The sequence below is a fragment of the Ixodes scapularis genome, unplaced genomic scaffold (genome assembly GCF_016920785.2).
Source record: "Ixodes scapularis isolate PalLabHiFi unplaced genomic scaffold, ASM1692078v2 PGA_scaffold1__304_contigs__length_218370807, whole genome shotgun sequence".
Taxonomy (NCBI): domain Eukaryota; kingdom Metazoa; phylum Arthropoda; class Arachnida; order Ixodida; family Ixodidae; genus Ixodes; species Ixodes scapularis.
Genome location: NW_024609846.1, coordinates 102359731 through 102375662, shown reverse-complemented (window position 1 = coordinate 102375662; position 15932 = coordinate 102359731). Strand labels below are relative to the sequence as shown.

Below are 15932 nucleotides of genomic sequence, written 5' to 3'. Positions count from 1 at the left end.
CTCTACGCCGCACCAGGAAACCGCGAGCTACAGGATTCCTTTGCTTTGCCAGAACATTTTGCACTCGGCCTTGACAACAAGGCCAATTTACTCACCGATATATTTTTTTCGAGCAAAATGCGCGCATTCTTTGTGGGACTCTACAATCTGGGCGCGTTGCTTTGGCCATTGATTCAGTGTACAGTCGCCCAATTTTTTAATAATATCACGCGACCGTCGACCGCCGGGACGGCCAGCGCTGTGCCACGGAGAAATGCAGCGTCACGGGAGAGATTAGGCGCGCGCGCACAAAGCTCTCTCCGGTGCGAGGGTCGTCTGCTAGGCTATTCTGTTGACAGCACAGAGCCCCTGCTCCTTATCTCCTGACATAGCTGACCGCCTTTAGGCATCTGAACAGCGCTTTCCAACTTGGTACCGTGATTCTGCTCAGCCTTGAAGGAAACCACGCGTCATCTCGTTTAATTTAGTTTATTTTTATTCGTTTATTTCTTGTTTGTATTTACTTTGTGAGCACCAAAACAAAACAAAAAATACGATGACGCGATAAGCTGAATGCAACGATGCACTAAACTATATACCGCAGCCAATGCTACGAGGCTTCAAAACCAATCCAGCGCGGTCACCCTGCCACTTGACATCGTGCTTCCACGTGCAGTTGTGCCCAACAGGAAGGCTACGTGACATATTTTAGCGATGGACTGACCAAGATGGCTCGTAGCGTCGGCTGCGGTACAACAGAAAGTGAAACGGAGTATAAAAAGTGGGCGCAACGCACTCCTTTGCTACGGAGCAGGGGCTGTGTGCGATCAGCGGAATAGCCTAGCAGACGACTCTCCTCGCAGAGGGCTTTGCGCGCACGCGCTTAATCTCTCCCGTGACGCCGCATTTCTCCGCGGCATGGCACTGCCCGTCCCGGCGGTCGACGCTCGCGTGATATTATTAAAAAATTGGGCGACTATACAGTGAACTACAGCGACCCCACTTGCCACACCGCTCAATCCAGCGCTCGAATGTATCGCGTGACTACACAACCCTCCCAAAGGTCACGTGACACTCGCACGCATAGACCCGTACCTCTAACATTTTGAGCAGCCCCCTTGTCGAGAAATATCGTAAATTTTAGGTCGCGCTTCCGTTGGGCTTCGCGTTTCGACCTTTCAAACTCTCTGCTGGTGCCCATGCACACTCACAGACGCTATAGTTTATGCCTGCTGATCGTGCATGATGATCGCTAGAACGCCTCTTCAGATCAGCATTAAATGGTCAGCTTCTCGGGGACGCTAGCGGAGACGCCTCTTTTTGTGGTCGCATCTCGTGGACACGACACGGCCCCCTGGCCGAGAGAAGCAATCCTATGGATTGACTTTGTTGGGTTCGTAGGGTCTTCTGCGGTCCATCGTTAGGTGAAACGGTGCCCTTCTAGAGGTCAGAGTCAGTGTATGATTGCTCACTTCGGCAAACGCTGGCGGCACTTCATGTAAAAGAGAGCGCCTCATTCCCTTCGTTATCTGCCTTCTGTGCCCTCTCCCGTCCAGGCTAGGCTTCACGTCGCATGACCCAAGGACCCTGGCCGGCAGCCTCCCTGACACCGTCAGCCAGTTCCCAAGTACCGTCACAGGGCACTGGGCAGGACCTATCGGGGCGAGGTTGGTTACACGCACCCTTATTTTTGCTGTTTAGCGGGACATGCTACATCCATTCGAATTAAAAATGCATAAGAAATTCCTACTTCTAAAACATAAACTTTGATTTTCTTTCAATTGATTAATACCTTCATCACCAACTAGTTTCTTAACCGATTAATTGTTTAAAAGTGGAGCCTCCTGTGATGTTGTCACGGGCCGACGTTGCCCTCTCTCATTCTGTTCCTTTCTCTTCCACTTCGCATTCTTCATAATCTCCACCCAGTCTCGGGTGGTTGAGAAAACTGCATAATGTTTGTTGCCGTCAATTTTAACAAAGAACAATTAAGTAACGATAATTACAGGCTTAATTATGACAGATGTTATAAATTTACTTTTCAAGAAGTTATACTAAATTCGTTACGTAGCATATTCTGCCAGCGAATTTTCCTTCTTACTGGCGTTGTTATATGTTTATATTGCTACTGCCTTGGGTAAGGCGGATAAAAATCAGGAAAGCACCGGGCTGCTTTGTTTATCTTTGGCTGTCTTATATTTGGGTCAGATAGATCTCTCGGTAAATAACACAAATCTCACTCTTGAATTAATTATAGGAATATTTAGAAGCTGGTAACTTTACATCAGTAAAAATATATGTACGTTTACTGTTCGATCTATTTTTGCCATCAGTCAATGGCATTTCAACCCCTGAAATGGCTTTAGAAATATATATTATTTTTGCATCGCTAATGCAATATAAATCCAAACATCTATGTTTGCGAAAAAAAGGACGACGAAGTGGCATGAGGAGCAGCAGCGTTCGCTTCAGCTCCGCTAACACCACTAAATTCCTGCCATCAACTGGGTCCCCCGACCCAAATCTTTTACCTAAGGTCGGCGACCCATCGAAAGACTTCCAGCAGAACCAAATGTAGGCGAGTCTTTCTTTTAATTCTCACCTCGAGAGGCCGCCGTAGGCCCGGACCCGGGGTAGGCAGAACTAGGCCTGCCCATCACCCCGCATTCTGAACATGGCGAGTACTGAAACAACGCCGATCGAAAGGTGCACCGAGAACGACGAAAACAATAGCATGGAGCTAGAAACCAACAAGAACAACGCAAGAAATGTGATAATTCCGGCGAAAAGATTCCGTAGTCAGGACCGGGACGATAATTTCGAGATCAGCGACGACGAGATTAACAGGATAGCTAACATCAACGATAGTTCTCCTCCTGAAACGACAAACAGTTGGACGCGAGTCACATACAAAAAACAAAAACCACAATGGGGAACCCACCTTGAGCGCTTTGACGAACCAAAGATTGTGATTGTGGTGAAACCCACGACGCAAACCAGAATATCGAACATCTCATCGCGGATCCTCATGGACCAACTGAAACAGCTTTTTACAATTCCTTGCAACAGAGACCGACTTAGCTACGATCCCAATCACAGGAACAACACCATAGCCATTACTGTTTACAGTGAGGCGCACGCAGGAGACATCCTCCAGATGAGCACTCTTACGCTGGGTGACGGCACGGAGGTAGGGGTCCAAACATACAGATCCACCACGGGCCTCATGCCCAGAGGAGTAATACACGACGTGGATGCAGAGTTCACAGCACAAGACATTGTCGACTACTCAGACTCTGACTACTGCAATGTCCTACATGCAAGACCCATTGGGAGGGGAGGCACATTTCTTCTTACGTTCGATGGAAATAGAGTTCCTAGGAAGATCACGCATCGCGGAAGACTGTTCAGAGTATACACGTACAAACCAACAGCCGTCCTGTGCCTCAAATGCCACGGCATCGGGCATAAGGCAGCTGTCTGCACGAGAGAGCAGAGATGTAGGCGTTGTGGTGAACCTCACCCAGAAGGAGAACAATGTGAAGATACGTATTGCCCTAACTGCCATGTGTCGGGACATACAGCCTTCGACCCCAACTGCGAGACCAAAAAAAGCACGGACGCAAAGCTACAAAGAAGAGCACAGGCAATGACACAGACAAAAAGCAAAGCAACAAATGTGGCAAGTGCGTCTCCATGGAAGAGGATGGCTACTGCCCTGCACAACCAAGGCACAGTTAAAGGAAGAACATCCTTTTACCAAAACCGCTTCTCCACCCTACAAGACCTCGAAGAGTTTCCGCCGCTGGAAAACACCGGCAGTACCAAGAAGGGCCCCACCGGCACCAACTGCACGACATACAAACAGGATCTACCAAACGCCAATGCCAACATGGCCAAGAGAACGTCTTCAACGAACAAGACATCGATCGAAGCCAAAGAAAATCAATTAAAGGAACTTGAAAGACGTGTGGCCCAGCTCAAAGTGGAAATTGAAAAAGACAAACAAGAAGAAGAACGTGCCAAGCAACGCAGACAAACAGAACTGGAAAAAAAGAAGCAAGATGCGATCAAGAAGAGTGTTGAACAAACGATGGTGCTAATTCCCTCCTTCACAAAGAACCCAACACCGTCAGAAAACCCGCCGATCTGTGTGGTTACCCAAGCTACCCAAAGCGGGAATTGGGAAGAGAAAGTGCTGCGCTTCGTAGAAACACAAGCTCAGCAAACGCAACAAACACAGCAAATGCTACACCAACAAATTCAGCAACAAATACAGCAGCAGCAACAGATGCAGCAGATGATGCAGCAATTTCAAATCATGTTTATGCAGTTCCAGAAATCGCAAGTACAACAATGCAGCATAGAGGATACCTCCACCCCGACCCACAATGCAGAACAAACCATCTAGGGATTCCCGGAAGACTAAGACACTCGATTTTCTCCAATGGAACTGCCGGGGCCTCCGAGTTCGCAGGGCGGAACTTAATTTACGACTGCAACAAGAACCTAAAGATGCACTACTATTACAAGAAATAAATGGGGACAACATCGGTCTTAGAGGATACAGAAGCTTCACATCACCCTCAATCATCCACAAAAAAGGCAAGAAAGAAACGGTCCGAGCCCAAGTAGCGGTGTACCTAAGAAAACCACTGCCATATGAGCAATTAGACACTACTCAATGGTGCAACCAAACCCAAGAAATAGTAGCAGTCCGCACAACAGATAACGACATCAAAATCATCCTCATATCGGTATACTACAGACCAGCACTTTTCACGAACGACGAGCACAGCTGGCTAACACACTTTGTTAACACGTATCCCAAGCACCACATCGTAATTGGGGGAGATTTCAACGCCTGGCACGCGGACTGGGGACAAGACCAACCCAATGAGAGAGGCGTCAAAATTCAAGAAGAATATGAAAAAGCAGGGCTCAACCTACTGAATGACCCCGAAATTAAAACCAGGCTCGGACAAGGGCCCAAACAGAAAGACACAACACCCGATTTAACCCTTGCATCGCAAAAGTCTATAATAACCTGGAAATGCGATAATAATGACCCATGGGGAAGCGATCATTTCCCAATACACATAACACTAGAACTCGGAAGCAAACTTAAACTGAAAAGAAACAGCAAGACCATCATCTGGGATGATTTTAGAACAATCTTGAATCAAGAATACCACATAACTAACATAGACGAACTAACCCACGCTATGAAAGAAGCATCTGTAAAAGCGACAATTCAGAAAGCAGTAAACGCGGATGGCCCAAATCCTGACACACACCTTCTCTCACTCTGGCGACACAGACAGGAACTCATTGACAAATATAGAACATCCAGAAATCGCAAAGACTTAACTGAGGCAAACAAGCTTGCAAAGGAAGCACAATCTTACGCCAATAAGCTATGTATCGACAATTGGAACGACTTATGCGAATCATTTAACGAGCATACGTCAATAAAACGAATGTGGAGTATTTGTAACTCTATGCTCGGAAAAAAGAAAGAGTGGGGTATCACATCCAATATAGCCCTACGAAGCAACAAAACGCTAGAAGAAGTACTTGAAGAAACGGGCCCACTTTTCTTCCCTCAACCTGCAACCAAGCCGAACGCAATAATCTACACCCCAACAGTAGTAGAAGACCAACACCACTACAACTGCGACTTCACCGTCCGGGAGCTTGAAGCAGCAATTGCAAACGGCAGGACTAGAAGTGCACCAGGCCCTGATCAAATAACCAACAGTATGTTAAAGAACCTACCCGAATGTGCGAGAGCTGCGCTATTGGAGCAGATCAACATCATCTGGAAGTTAGGTGAAATGCCAGAGGACTGGAAGATGTCGTGGGTCACACCCATACCAAAACCCGGAAAAGTCCCAGACAAACCTCAAAACACAAGACCAATATCCCTGACGTCGATACTGTGCAAGCTCGTCGAAAGGATGACACTTGCTAGGATCGATTGGTTTACGGATAAGAATGGTACATACCACCCGGCCCAAACGGGATTCAGAAAGAACTTGGGAACGCACGACAGTCTAATACTACTTAGAGAAACAGTATTGAAATTCACCCCCGAAGCCCACAGTACGAGAATGTTGGTGGCTGTAGACATCAAGAAAGCGTTTGATTCGCTACCACACGACGTAATAATCAAGACCATGGAGACACAAGGAATCCTAGGAAGACCCCTTAACTTAATCAAGACATTTCTCAAAAATAGAAGATACGTAATCAAAGTGGGCAAAGATCAAAGTAGCACAAAGAGCAATGACATTGGAGTGCCGCAGGGTTCTGTCCTTTCCCCCACGCTCTTTAATCTAGCGATGGCACCGCTAGCTTGGAAGTTGGACGAGGTAGAGACACTCCATTTTACTATATACGCAGATGACATCACAATCTGGACGACACAAGGCACGAAAGAGGAACAGGTCGAAACACTGCAGGCAGCACTTCACATAATAGAGAGCTTCCTAAAAGAAGTAGGCATGAAACCATCAGCAGAGAAGACTAAACTCCTGATATTTGGTAGAGAAAGAGACAACACGAACCCCACTCTAAAATTCGACGAGCAGACAATAGAAAAGAGTGACGAACACACCATCCTCGGAATCCACGTCAACACCAAACTCAATCCCGACAAATGGATCAAAAGAATGCGCGACACATGGAGACACGGCACTTCGATTATCAGAAGAATAGCGAATAAACACGGCGGAGCAGGTGAGGGAATTGCCAGAACGATAGTTCAAGCGGCACTCATACCGAAAGTCATGTATGGCTGTCGCTTTTACAGATTGACACTGCATCATTGGGCCCGTCTCGAAACCCTGATGAACGACGCGAGAAGATGTATTTCGGGCCTTCCGAGACAAACAAGACTGATAGAACTACACAAATGCGTGCCATTTCCATCGCTGAAAGAATTGGCCTCCACGCAAGAACAAGCACAAAGAGTCAAGATGCAACACACCAAGCAAGGCAGAGAAATCGCCAAACTACTTGGTTGGAAACTCGAGAACAATACACCCATACCAGACCAACTACCACCATGGGAGAGAATCGACATAGCCCAATCGGCCCCTATACCACGAAAAATGAACGGCGAAAAAAACAAAGACGACGACACAAGGCAATGAAGCACGCCGAGGAAGTAAAAGCCATTATCGAATGTAACGACTCACATACCATCGTCTGCTACACCGAAGCAGCCTTCAGTGAACGAGGAAATGCTGCTCTTGCATGGTACGTTCAAAACACGAAAACTACTTGCACAAAACATGCACCGTACTGCAGAACAGCGCAAGAGGCTGAGATCACGGCCATTGAAGAGGCCCTGAATGCACTAGGACAAGAAGCCCAATGCGGCACGAGCATTATCATGTTCACAGACTCCCAAGACGCCATCCGTTCACTGAAGACGCATCAAGAAACGTGCAAGGCGATTCAGAATATCACGACTACGGCCATCAAGCTAAGGATGCGCGACATCCGAGCCTCGGTACGCTGGATCCCGGGTCACGAAGGGATCGAGGGCAACGAGATAGCCAACGAGGCAGCAGGAGAGTTAACTCGTTCCTTCCTCCGCTGCCTTCAATGCCACTCCGAAGCCCCCGTGCACTCTCGAACCCATCGAAATCCACCACAAATGTCACAACCAATCGAGTCTCCAAAGAGCGAACCTGACGGCTTTTACGACCCTTTTTGGGAAATTAAAGCAGCCAGGATCGCTCTGAAGAAAACTATCGACAAGCACAAAGACGTGGCACGGGAAAGCCTTCCCAAGGGATTCCGAAGACACGAATCCGTCCTGCTAAGAAGACTCAAAGCAGGAGCTGCAGTCACTCCATCAATAACGAAGAAATGGGCGGACGCTAAAAAGAAGAAGAAGAATCCGGACTTTGTACCAAAACCAGACCAGTGCAAGTACTGCCTAGAGAATCTCAGAGCAGACACTCAACACTTGGTCTGGGAATGTTCAAAGCTCGACCAAGAACGCAATGACGCCCTGGGAGCGCTCAACCATGAAGACAAACCTTCAACACTCGACGAATGGGTAAACCCGGCAGGAGACTCAGAACGACGCAGCCTCGTCCTCCGATCGCTGGTCGACTTTCTGAAGACGGCCAACCTCGGCAGAGACTTGTAGCTGCCAGAATTACAACCCTACGCGCTTCCATCATCCTTATAACCCCCTCCCCTCTGGCCCTACCGTAGTGTAAACCGCCAGCTGAATTTCATTTTTAATAAACGTTGTCTGACCTGACCTGATCTATGTTTGCTATAAGGGTAAAACAACCAAGATGAACTGCAACAAAACTGTAGTCCTCCAGAAAAGGATACATCGCATGTTTGATCGTTGTCAGGGGAAGCCGCGAGACTTCACACGGAGCCACCCTTCGAAAAATATACAATAATCAATGCTAAACAAATATATTACTTTACACTGCTTCGTTTGATACACAAGGAGAAGGTGCACCTAAAGCCCAAAAGTATAACTTCGCAGCGAGCACTGAGAAAGAACGCCCGGGAAAACCCCCAAGATAAGAACAAACTATACGGCGAGCGACAATTTGATTACAAAGTTCATTTATTCTTAATCGACGTACATCAAAGAGTCACTGATTTCTCAAGAAACGCAGGGTGCGCTCTACTATGTTGACGCTTCGTGTCTTCGGCGTTCTTCGGCGTTCTGAAGGCGCAATATTAAACTCTAAAACTGCACACCGTATAAGACTTCAATGTTCCTTTCCCATTTTCAAGAAATCTATTTGAGTTCCTGGTGGCTAGTTATGTAGTTTTTGATGTAGAAAAGTGCAAATTGGAATGTGAAGCAAAAATTATGGCGTCCTTAGTGGTCGCGCTTAGTACTGTTTTAAACACATTTAAAGATATACAATATATTTGATAATCTAATTGGATCTCGCATTTGAATTTTGCGGGTGTCCTCTTTCAGCGCTGAACTGTCAGGGGAAATAGGGGCCTCGTCAAGTTGCAACAGCAGCGTTTTTCTCCATTTCTCTTGGCTCCCTTTTGGTTAAAAGAAACTTGAAATAAACTTTAGAAATATATATGATTTACCTACAATTTGCAATTATTTATATTTTTTTAACTTCCACTGTAGGCTTAACCAATAAAAGGCAGGCAACAATCGGTGAGATATAATTAATCGAGGCACAACCCTACAAATTACTATATAAACTGTCCAGAAAAACAAAATGTTGGCTTTGTTTTAAGCAACCCCCTCAGTAACTAGACCCACATATCCTTTGACGCCTATTCCAGAAACGCCCCAACACGAAAAAGTGGCGTATCTAGATGTCAAAATGTCATCTTATGGTAGCAGATCTCTGCCCCATCTTAAGTCGCGCGCTGAGCGGAAGCATGCTGTTTATGCGACGTGATCATCCCCTTCGGATGTCATCTGTCACCATTGTAATTTGACCAGTCATTGCTGTTTTTGTTTTGTTTTTGTATTTGTAAAAAAAGATCGATTACAGAGCTTGTTTTCATTCTTTCTGTCTCGTTTTGGAAAAACTAAGAATGTTCTACCTGGAGGGCTAGCTTGGACATTTGCATGTACATTTTATAAGGTCACGGGAGTAACGCATTGGCGTCTGATTGGTGTAAACAATTGCCTCCACCAATCAGACGCAAAAACGTCACTCACGTGAACTTTTAGAACGAACATGTTAATGTCGAACCAGGGTATCTACTTAATTCAACCGTTTTGTTTTTGGCTGTCTTTTTTGTGCCTCAAGCCACGCAGTGGAAGGTACACTGGTGGAGTATAAGGTGTGCAGCAACGGCGACGTCCTCTTCACCATCGAGGGAAAGAACTCCGCTCTGCTTCTCAAAGGCGTAAACACGCGGTCTGTACTTTGGGCTATGGTGGACATCTACGGAGCCACGACCGCCATACAGATCGTTGGTCAGTCGTCAGTCCTCTAATCACCTTAGTTGATGTCTCGCGCAAGGGCATTTCTTCGTCTCCTAAATTTAGTAAATCATAGTTGTGGGCTTGGCTTTTTATGCGCACGCTTCTTCCTTTGTGATTCCCTGTTCGGCGCTCTTATCTAATGACTAGAAAGTGTATTTTATTAGATGCTTCTGGTTTGTAAACAAACGCGAAACTTGCGATGGCGCAGCGGAATACAGAATACCATAATAAAAGCGGATAAAGGCTCCGCAATTCTAAGGGAGACAACGCCACCTAGAGGAAAAGCCAGGAAAGATAGAAACAATGACCGCCTCGGTGGCTCTGAGGCAGAGCTCCGGCCTACGTATTCTCACGTGACGGGTTCGAATCCTGGCCGAGGTGCGCCCCGCGGTTTGACGGATGTTTATTGCGGGAAATACGCCGTGTAACCAAGATTCCGGAGGTCCCCAAGGGGTCCAATTAATCCTCAGTCCTCCACTGCATGGGGCATGCTAGACGTCCCTTGTTGGTTTGGCACGTAAACGATAAAACACCCCAAATTTGGCTTCGAGAAAAGACAGAAACGGAAAGCTCGCGGCTACTAATGTGCGGCGAAAACTAGCACAACCTGGTGGGGGATGCGCAAACTAGAGGAACGATATCAAATGCATATTCCCGCGTGCGCATCTAGGGGCAGCGCGCTTGGTTCCCTCGCAGATGGCCGGTGTTCGTGTCGTTTTTTTTTTTTTTTTCATTGTATAAGTAGAAGATTCTAGAACGCTGGAGAGCAGTGTAGCTTGTTCATGCTCAGAATGTATAGTTCCAGAACGAACGAGGTAGAATGTTTTAGGCTCGCAGGGAAGGCTCAAAAGTAGCCGCGCCGCGCCGTATGGGGTCAGTCTTTCGCCAGCGTTCGACCTTGCGTTCATGCCCACACTCGACGCCCGCGACGCTGTCCTGTTACCTTCCGTTATTCTCTTTTGCTTTCGTTTTTGACCCAAGTTCGCCAAATTAAACATTTAGTTTCTTTCGTTATTTACCGCCTCACCAATTGTCATTCGTGAAAATATTAACGCAGTTGTGGGTAAGCATTCACAGACGGCATGCACGCGCTTCACAGATGGAGCGGACGTGAGAGCCAACGAGACAAGGACCGCGGCTAGCTCAACGCAGGTCACGAGCAACACGAAGACTGAAAAGCCAGACCCTAAACCTGGTAAGTACCTGACGGCAACCGCGAACGACCTTACCAGAAGGAGAGTGACCAGACCGATGTTCGGCTGAAAAATTGTGAACGCCTTAATCCTACCCGTACTCTCATATAACAAGCAAATAGCGTGTTTTCTTTTATTTTCAGTCTGTATGCGTATATGATTGTTAGGTTTGTCTTATGTGGTTCGTACATAGATATGTACGGACTGAGCAATGGAGCGCTTAAAGGGCAACTCCACTTAAACAGTCGACCCTAAAGAAATGGCTGATATCGCTTTAGGTGGTCAAAATACGGTCATACCCAAAATATCACGTCAAACCGACGTCGCATTACCGCTTAAAACTAATATTAAAAACGTTCCACCGGCTCGGTTACCTGCCCGACAACGGGTGAGCCACGCTGGCACCGGGTGAGCTAGCGAAGCAACACTGGGCTTCACTAGCTCACCCGGTGCAACACGTAGTTTCGTCATGCTCTCGTACGGACGCCGCGGACGATTCGTTTCTCGTGACGTTCTGCGATTCTGCTGACGCAAGAGGTACTTACCGCGTTATCCCGTGTTCCCCTATTTTTATTTGCGTCGTGGGAGTTCATTTGACTCCAGCATAGCTTCCGCGACCGCGCGGAAGAAAGCGAAGCGGTGCTGCTCGCTCACGCGCGTGTCGCGGAGCCGGAGAGACTCGCCGGACTCCCGTTGGGCAATGTCGAGCACGACTTGTAGTGCTGTGGGTTGCACCAGCAATCCGGTGGGCAACCTGGAGCCGCGATTCCACCAGTTCCGAAGAGACCAGAAGAGGCACAAGGTGGTGGGTCAATGACGTTCGCCGGATAGACATCAGAAGACCATGGACTCCTAGCTCCAACGCGAAGCTCAACTCCCAGCAGCAGTTAACGCCAGACACGTACACACGGGATCTGCTGCTGCTGACTGCCGCGGGTTTTTCCACAAAATACGCGTCTTTGACGAACGATGCGGTGCCGTCGCTGTTCGTGTACCGTTCGCCGGCTGCTCCAGCACGAGCGCCCGGTCGCAGCAGGTCGCACCAGATCTAACTAGTGTACACATAAACGCACCTTAGCTTTAACAACTTAGACCGCTTACGGATACCATCTGTCCATTTTTCTCCTATGATTTCTTTTTCTCTTGATCCGCGAGCAAGAAACAAATACAGTCACGCTGCGCCGGCACTGATTACGTCGTATTATTTATAGCAGTCGGATTCGCTTTTCGGCCTGCAAATTTATTTATGAATACACACTAAAACTTACTACATTTGGTGCATATTTACAAAGTGCAGCGGCAAAAAAGAAAATGTGCAACTTACTTTCTGTTTTGAAACTCCACGTATGACCGGGCCGGCCGCGTCGGTGCATCGGCTCAGGAGCGCGGGACGAGGTCTAAGTCATACCGTCGACGCGCAGCTGATTATCAGTGTTGCCAAGGTGCTTGAGCCGGTAGTTTCAGTTTCGCCGTGCCGCCGGAACGAAACTTGGATAAGCGATATCTAACAAACTATACACACTACCGAAAAACAAATTATATCTCGTGATTCAGGGCTGCTGTCTTCGACTAAAGAGATCATAACCAAAAAATTGTAAAAATGGAGTGGAGTTGCCCTTTAAAGGAATGATGAACCGAAATTTGGATTTCACAAAAATAAGGCCGCAGAACCGCTGAACGGGACGCTACTAACTCCAAAACATCACTCATACATCGATATCTCAAACAGACGGCCCTACTTCTGGAAAAGAAGGGCACGATCAAGCGAGGGCTAGGACGTCATTGTCCCTCTGGACAATTTGAGAATGAGGGGAAGCGCCTGGCTTCTCTCTTCCTCGCTTAGGTTCACCAGCTCGACGGGATGTAGCGAGGAAAAAAGGGAACGAGAATCGTGACGTAACTTGTCTGGTCGGCCTCGTTGGCCGTGTTCAATCGCGCACTTCTATTCCAAAAATACGGCGATCCGTTGGAGATATTGTTGTAGGGTGATGTCTTTGGGTTTTTCAGCGTCCCCCCTATTCGTCCGGCCTAGTTTTGTGAGTTCGAAATTTCGGTTCAGTATACATGTCGCATGCCAAAATTAACTCCGTAGCACATGCATCAAAAGTCACGTCGAGATGATTTCCTGACCTTCAACTAATTCAAAATCAATCATGGACGTAGGTTCATAACGTTCCGAACATGCACTGGACCTCAAGGCTCTGGCTGCGTTGAGAAAGTCTTACTACATCTCTTCAGCTCTTCAACGGATGACCTCGCATGCGAAACTCGAAACTTACGCATATACCATGTGTTGTTTACTCTCGCGTGTTATTCACGGAAGTTCCAGGGAGTCTTCTCGTGACCCCGTATTAATAGCTCGGTAGCACAATATGTTGCTCCTTAAGTGAAAGTTGTTTTTAATGTCGAGTACGAATTCCACAATTGAGAAATCGGTGCATCCAGTTTGACGTTGAAATGGTATACCTCGCTGCTCTTTAACTCAGAAAAGACGGAGGACCACCTGTGTCGCCTGTGCTTCGACAAGGACATCGACTGCGTGCTGGTCGACTGCGGCCATCTGGTTACCTGCTACGCGTGCGGCCTCAAGCTCTTCATGGGGACGCCCCTGTGTCCGGTGTGTCGCAAGCCCATCAAACAGCTGGTCAAGACTTTCAAGACTTAGCTCGCGGTCCCGACCTGCGTCGGGGCGGACGCGCGCACACGCTCTGCAGCATGGAGGTAGGAAGTTTCTGGAGCTGACATGACGCCACCAGAGGTGAAGCCTGGAGTGTGGAGGGACACGCACCCAACGATGACCAAAACCGCAGCTGTTTTGGGCGGGTCATGTCGCCTGCAGAAGCTTCCTACCTCCATGATCTACAGTCACTGACGGCTTAAGGAACGCAAAGCGTGATGAACCCCGAGCACCTCATTATTGCCTGCGTTGTGGCTGTGGAGCTGCGGGACAGATTCCGAAGCAAGAAGAATTAGCATACTAGGTCACGCCCTGCGCCTCTTACGCTGTAAGTGACCATTTAAAAACAAAATTGCGTGTCTAAGTTCCCGCAATGCATATAGGACAAGAAAGTCACGTCAACCTACCGAGTTATTTCGGCGAATGAGGAGAATAGTGATATGTTGAGATCTTAAAAAGAAAAAAAAAAAATCTGTTGAGACATTTAGTGTACATTTACGTGCTTACGTCACCTATACATCTGTGTAATAACCTTATAAATCAACCGTGCATTATCTCATTAAAAAAAAAGGTAGGTTTTTGGTGTGTGCAGTTGAATATATTGCGTAAAAAAGGACGATGTGTACACAAACTGTTGTATTGTTTCGGTGAAAAAAAAAACGCGCCCATTGTACTTGAATTATTCATTCACTGCTGCTTTGGCTCCAACGGGCCGGCAGCATCGATAAATAAAATAAAATAAGTAAATGCTCAGTGTGAAGGCGATGGCTTTTCTTTTTTCGGTCTGGACATAATTTTAGTCTCGTCAATAACTCGACATCCCACTGTATAGACTGACACACTGTTTACAAACAAGCCCGCGTTTGCCCACACCAGGTATGGGCGCTGCGCGAGCAAAGAAACCAGATTTGCGTGAGGTGAAGCTCTTGCGCATGCGCCGTGGCGACAACAGCGCCACCGTAGAGGCGTGACGTCAAAGCCGCGTGTTGGCCTTACCTCGAGCGCATTGCGGAAAAGTGGACACACAGTATTTCTTATGGCCACTGGCTGCGTAAGGAACTATCTGGGGGTGATCCTATTATATTTTTCTCGTACTTGCTTCGCGATTGGTTCTTTGACGTCTTTATCGGCGAGTACCTCATTCTGATTGGCTGCGGAGGGATAATCAGATGCCACGCCCTACGAGCAGAGTGCGAAAGAACCAAGGAATGGCAGTAGCAGCACTTTCAGACGGGCACGCTAAAGACCTTCAGAACGAACTTCTTTAAATAATTGGCGAATAAGCGTGCTATCGTGCGCTTATCGGCTTGCACCGATTCGCAGTCTTTAAATGAGTTTGTTCTGAAGGCCTTTAACGGGTGACCGTCTGACAGCGGCATTTATAAGACTGAACAGCACAAATTCAACAACCCTGACCTCGTTTTCTTTAATGTTTTTTTAGCTTGATCTCCAAGTTGCGCAAATTCTATATGGATAAAGATTATCCATGTGCTTCCCGTTTTTATGCATATATTGCAGTGAAAGAGTCCTAGTCATTCGTTCTTTCTCGGAGGTAGCTTGTAGAAGGAGACTGTTGAGGAACGTATATTTGACAGTTAAAAGAAATATTTTCAATATGCATTTTTAAATGGAGACATCAAAATCGCTACCTCGTATAAAAAAAAAAAAAAATACATCATCTTCCCGAGGGGAATCATGCGGTGATGCGGAGCATCGCGGATTGCCGATGCGCGTGAGGTTGTTGTCGAACCAAAGTCTATCACACACCTTGCAACTGTGTCCGAAGCTCCGGTCCAGGAAGTCACGTTTGAAGCGAGCGTCGGGCTGCGCGTGCTGCTTGGCTCGAGCCGCCGCTTTCGCTGCGCGCTCGCGGTCGCGTGCAGCATCGGGAGCAGCCTCTCGTTGTTGACGTTTACACGCGGCTTCCCGTTCTCGAAGGTCGGGTTCCGCCGCTCGCTTCGTACGTTTACGTTGAACTTCACGATCCCGAACCTCAGGTTCTGCTGCTCGACGTTCTCGAACCGCCGCTGCTTCACGTTGTCGTAGTTCAGCATCCGCCGCTCGACGTTGACGGATGGACGCCGCTTCTCGTTGCCGTAGTTCAAGGTCTGCCGCTCGCTTCAAG

General features: G+C 47.5%; 1 protein-coding gene across 1 annotated transcript; it reads left to right on the top strand.

Annotated features, from left to right (window-relative positions):
- Positions 1–9696: 9696 nt before the first annotated feature.
- Positions 9697–14554, top strand: LOC8039248 (E3 ubiquitin-protein ligase NEURL1B). Its single transcript, XM_029993093.3, has 3 exons — positions 9697–9928; positions 11037–11132; positions 13617–14554. Exons 1-3 carry the CDS (start codon positions 9886–9888, stop codon positions 13793–13795), a joined length of 318 nt encoding a protein of 105 aa, XP_029848953.2. The 5' UTR covers positions 9697–9885; the 3' UTR covers positions 13796–14554.
- Positions 14555–15932: the final 1378 nt, after the last annotated feature.

Excerpts from the sequence above, each read along its gene's own strand:
- LOC8039248 (XM_029993093.3), top strand. The coding sequence starts at position 9,886 with ATGGTGGACATCTACGGAGCCACGACCGCCATACAGATCGTTG. Across the intron at positions 9,929-11,036 it reads GACCGCCATACAGATCGTTG|ATGGAGCGGACGTGAGAGCC; the intron begins GTCAGTCGTCAG and ends CGCGCTTCACAG. Across the intron at positions 11,133-13,616 it reads AAAGCCAGACCCTAAACCTG|AAAAGACGGAGGACCACCTG; the intron begins GTAAGTACCTGA and ends TCTTTAACTCAG.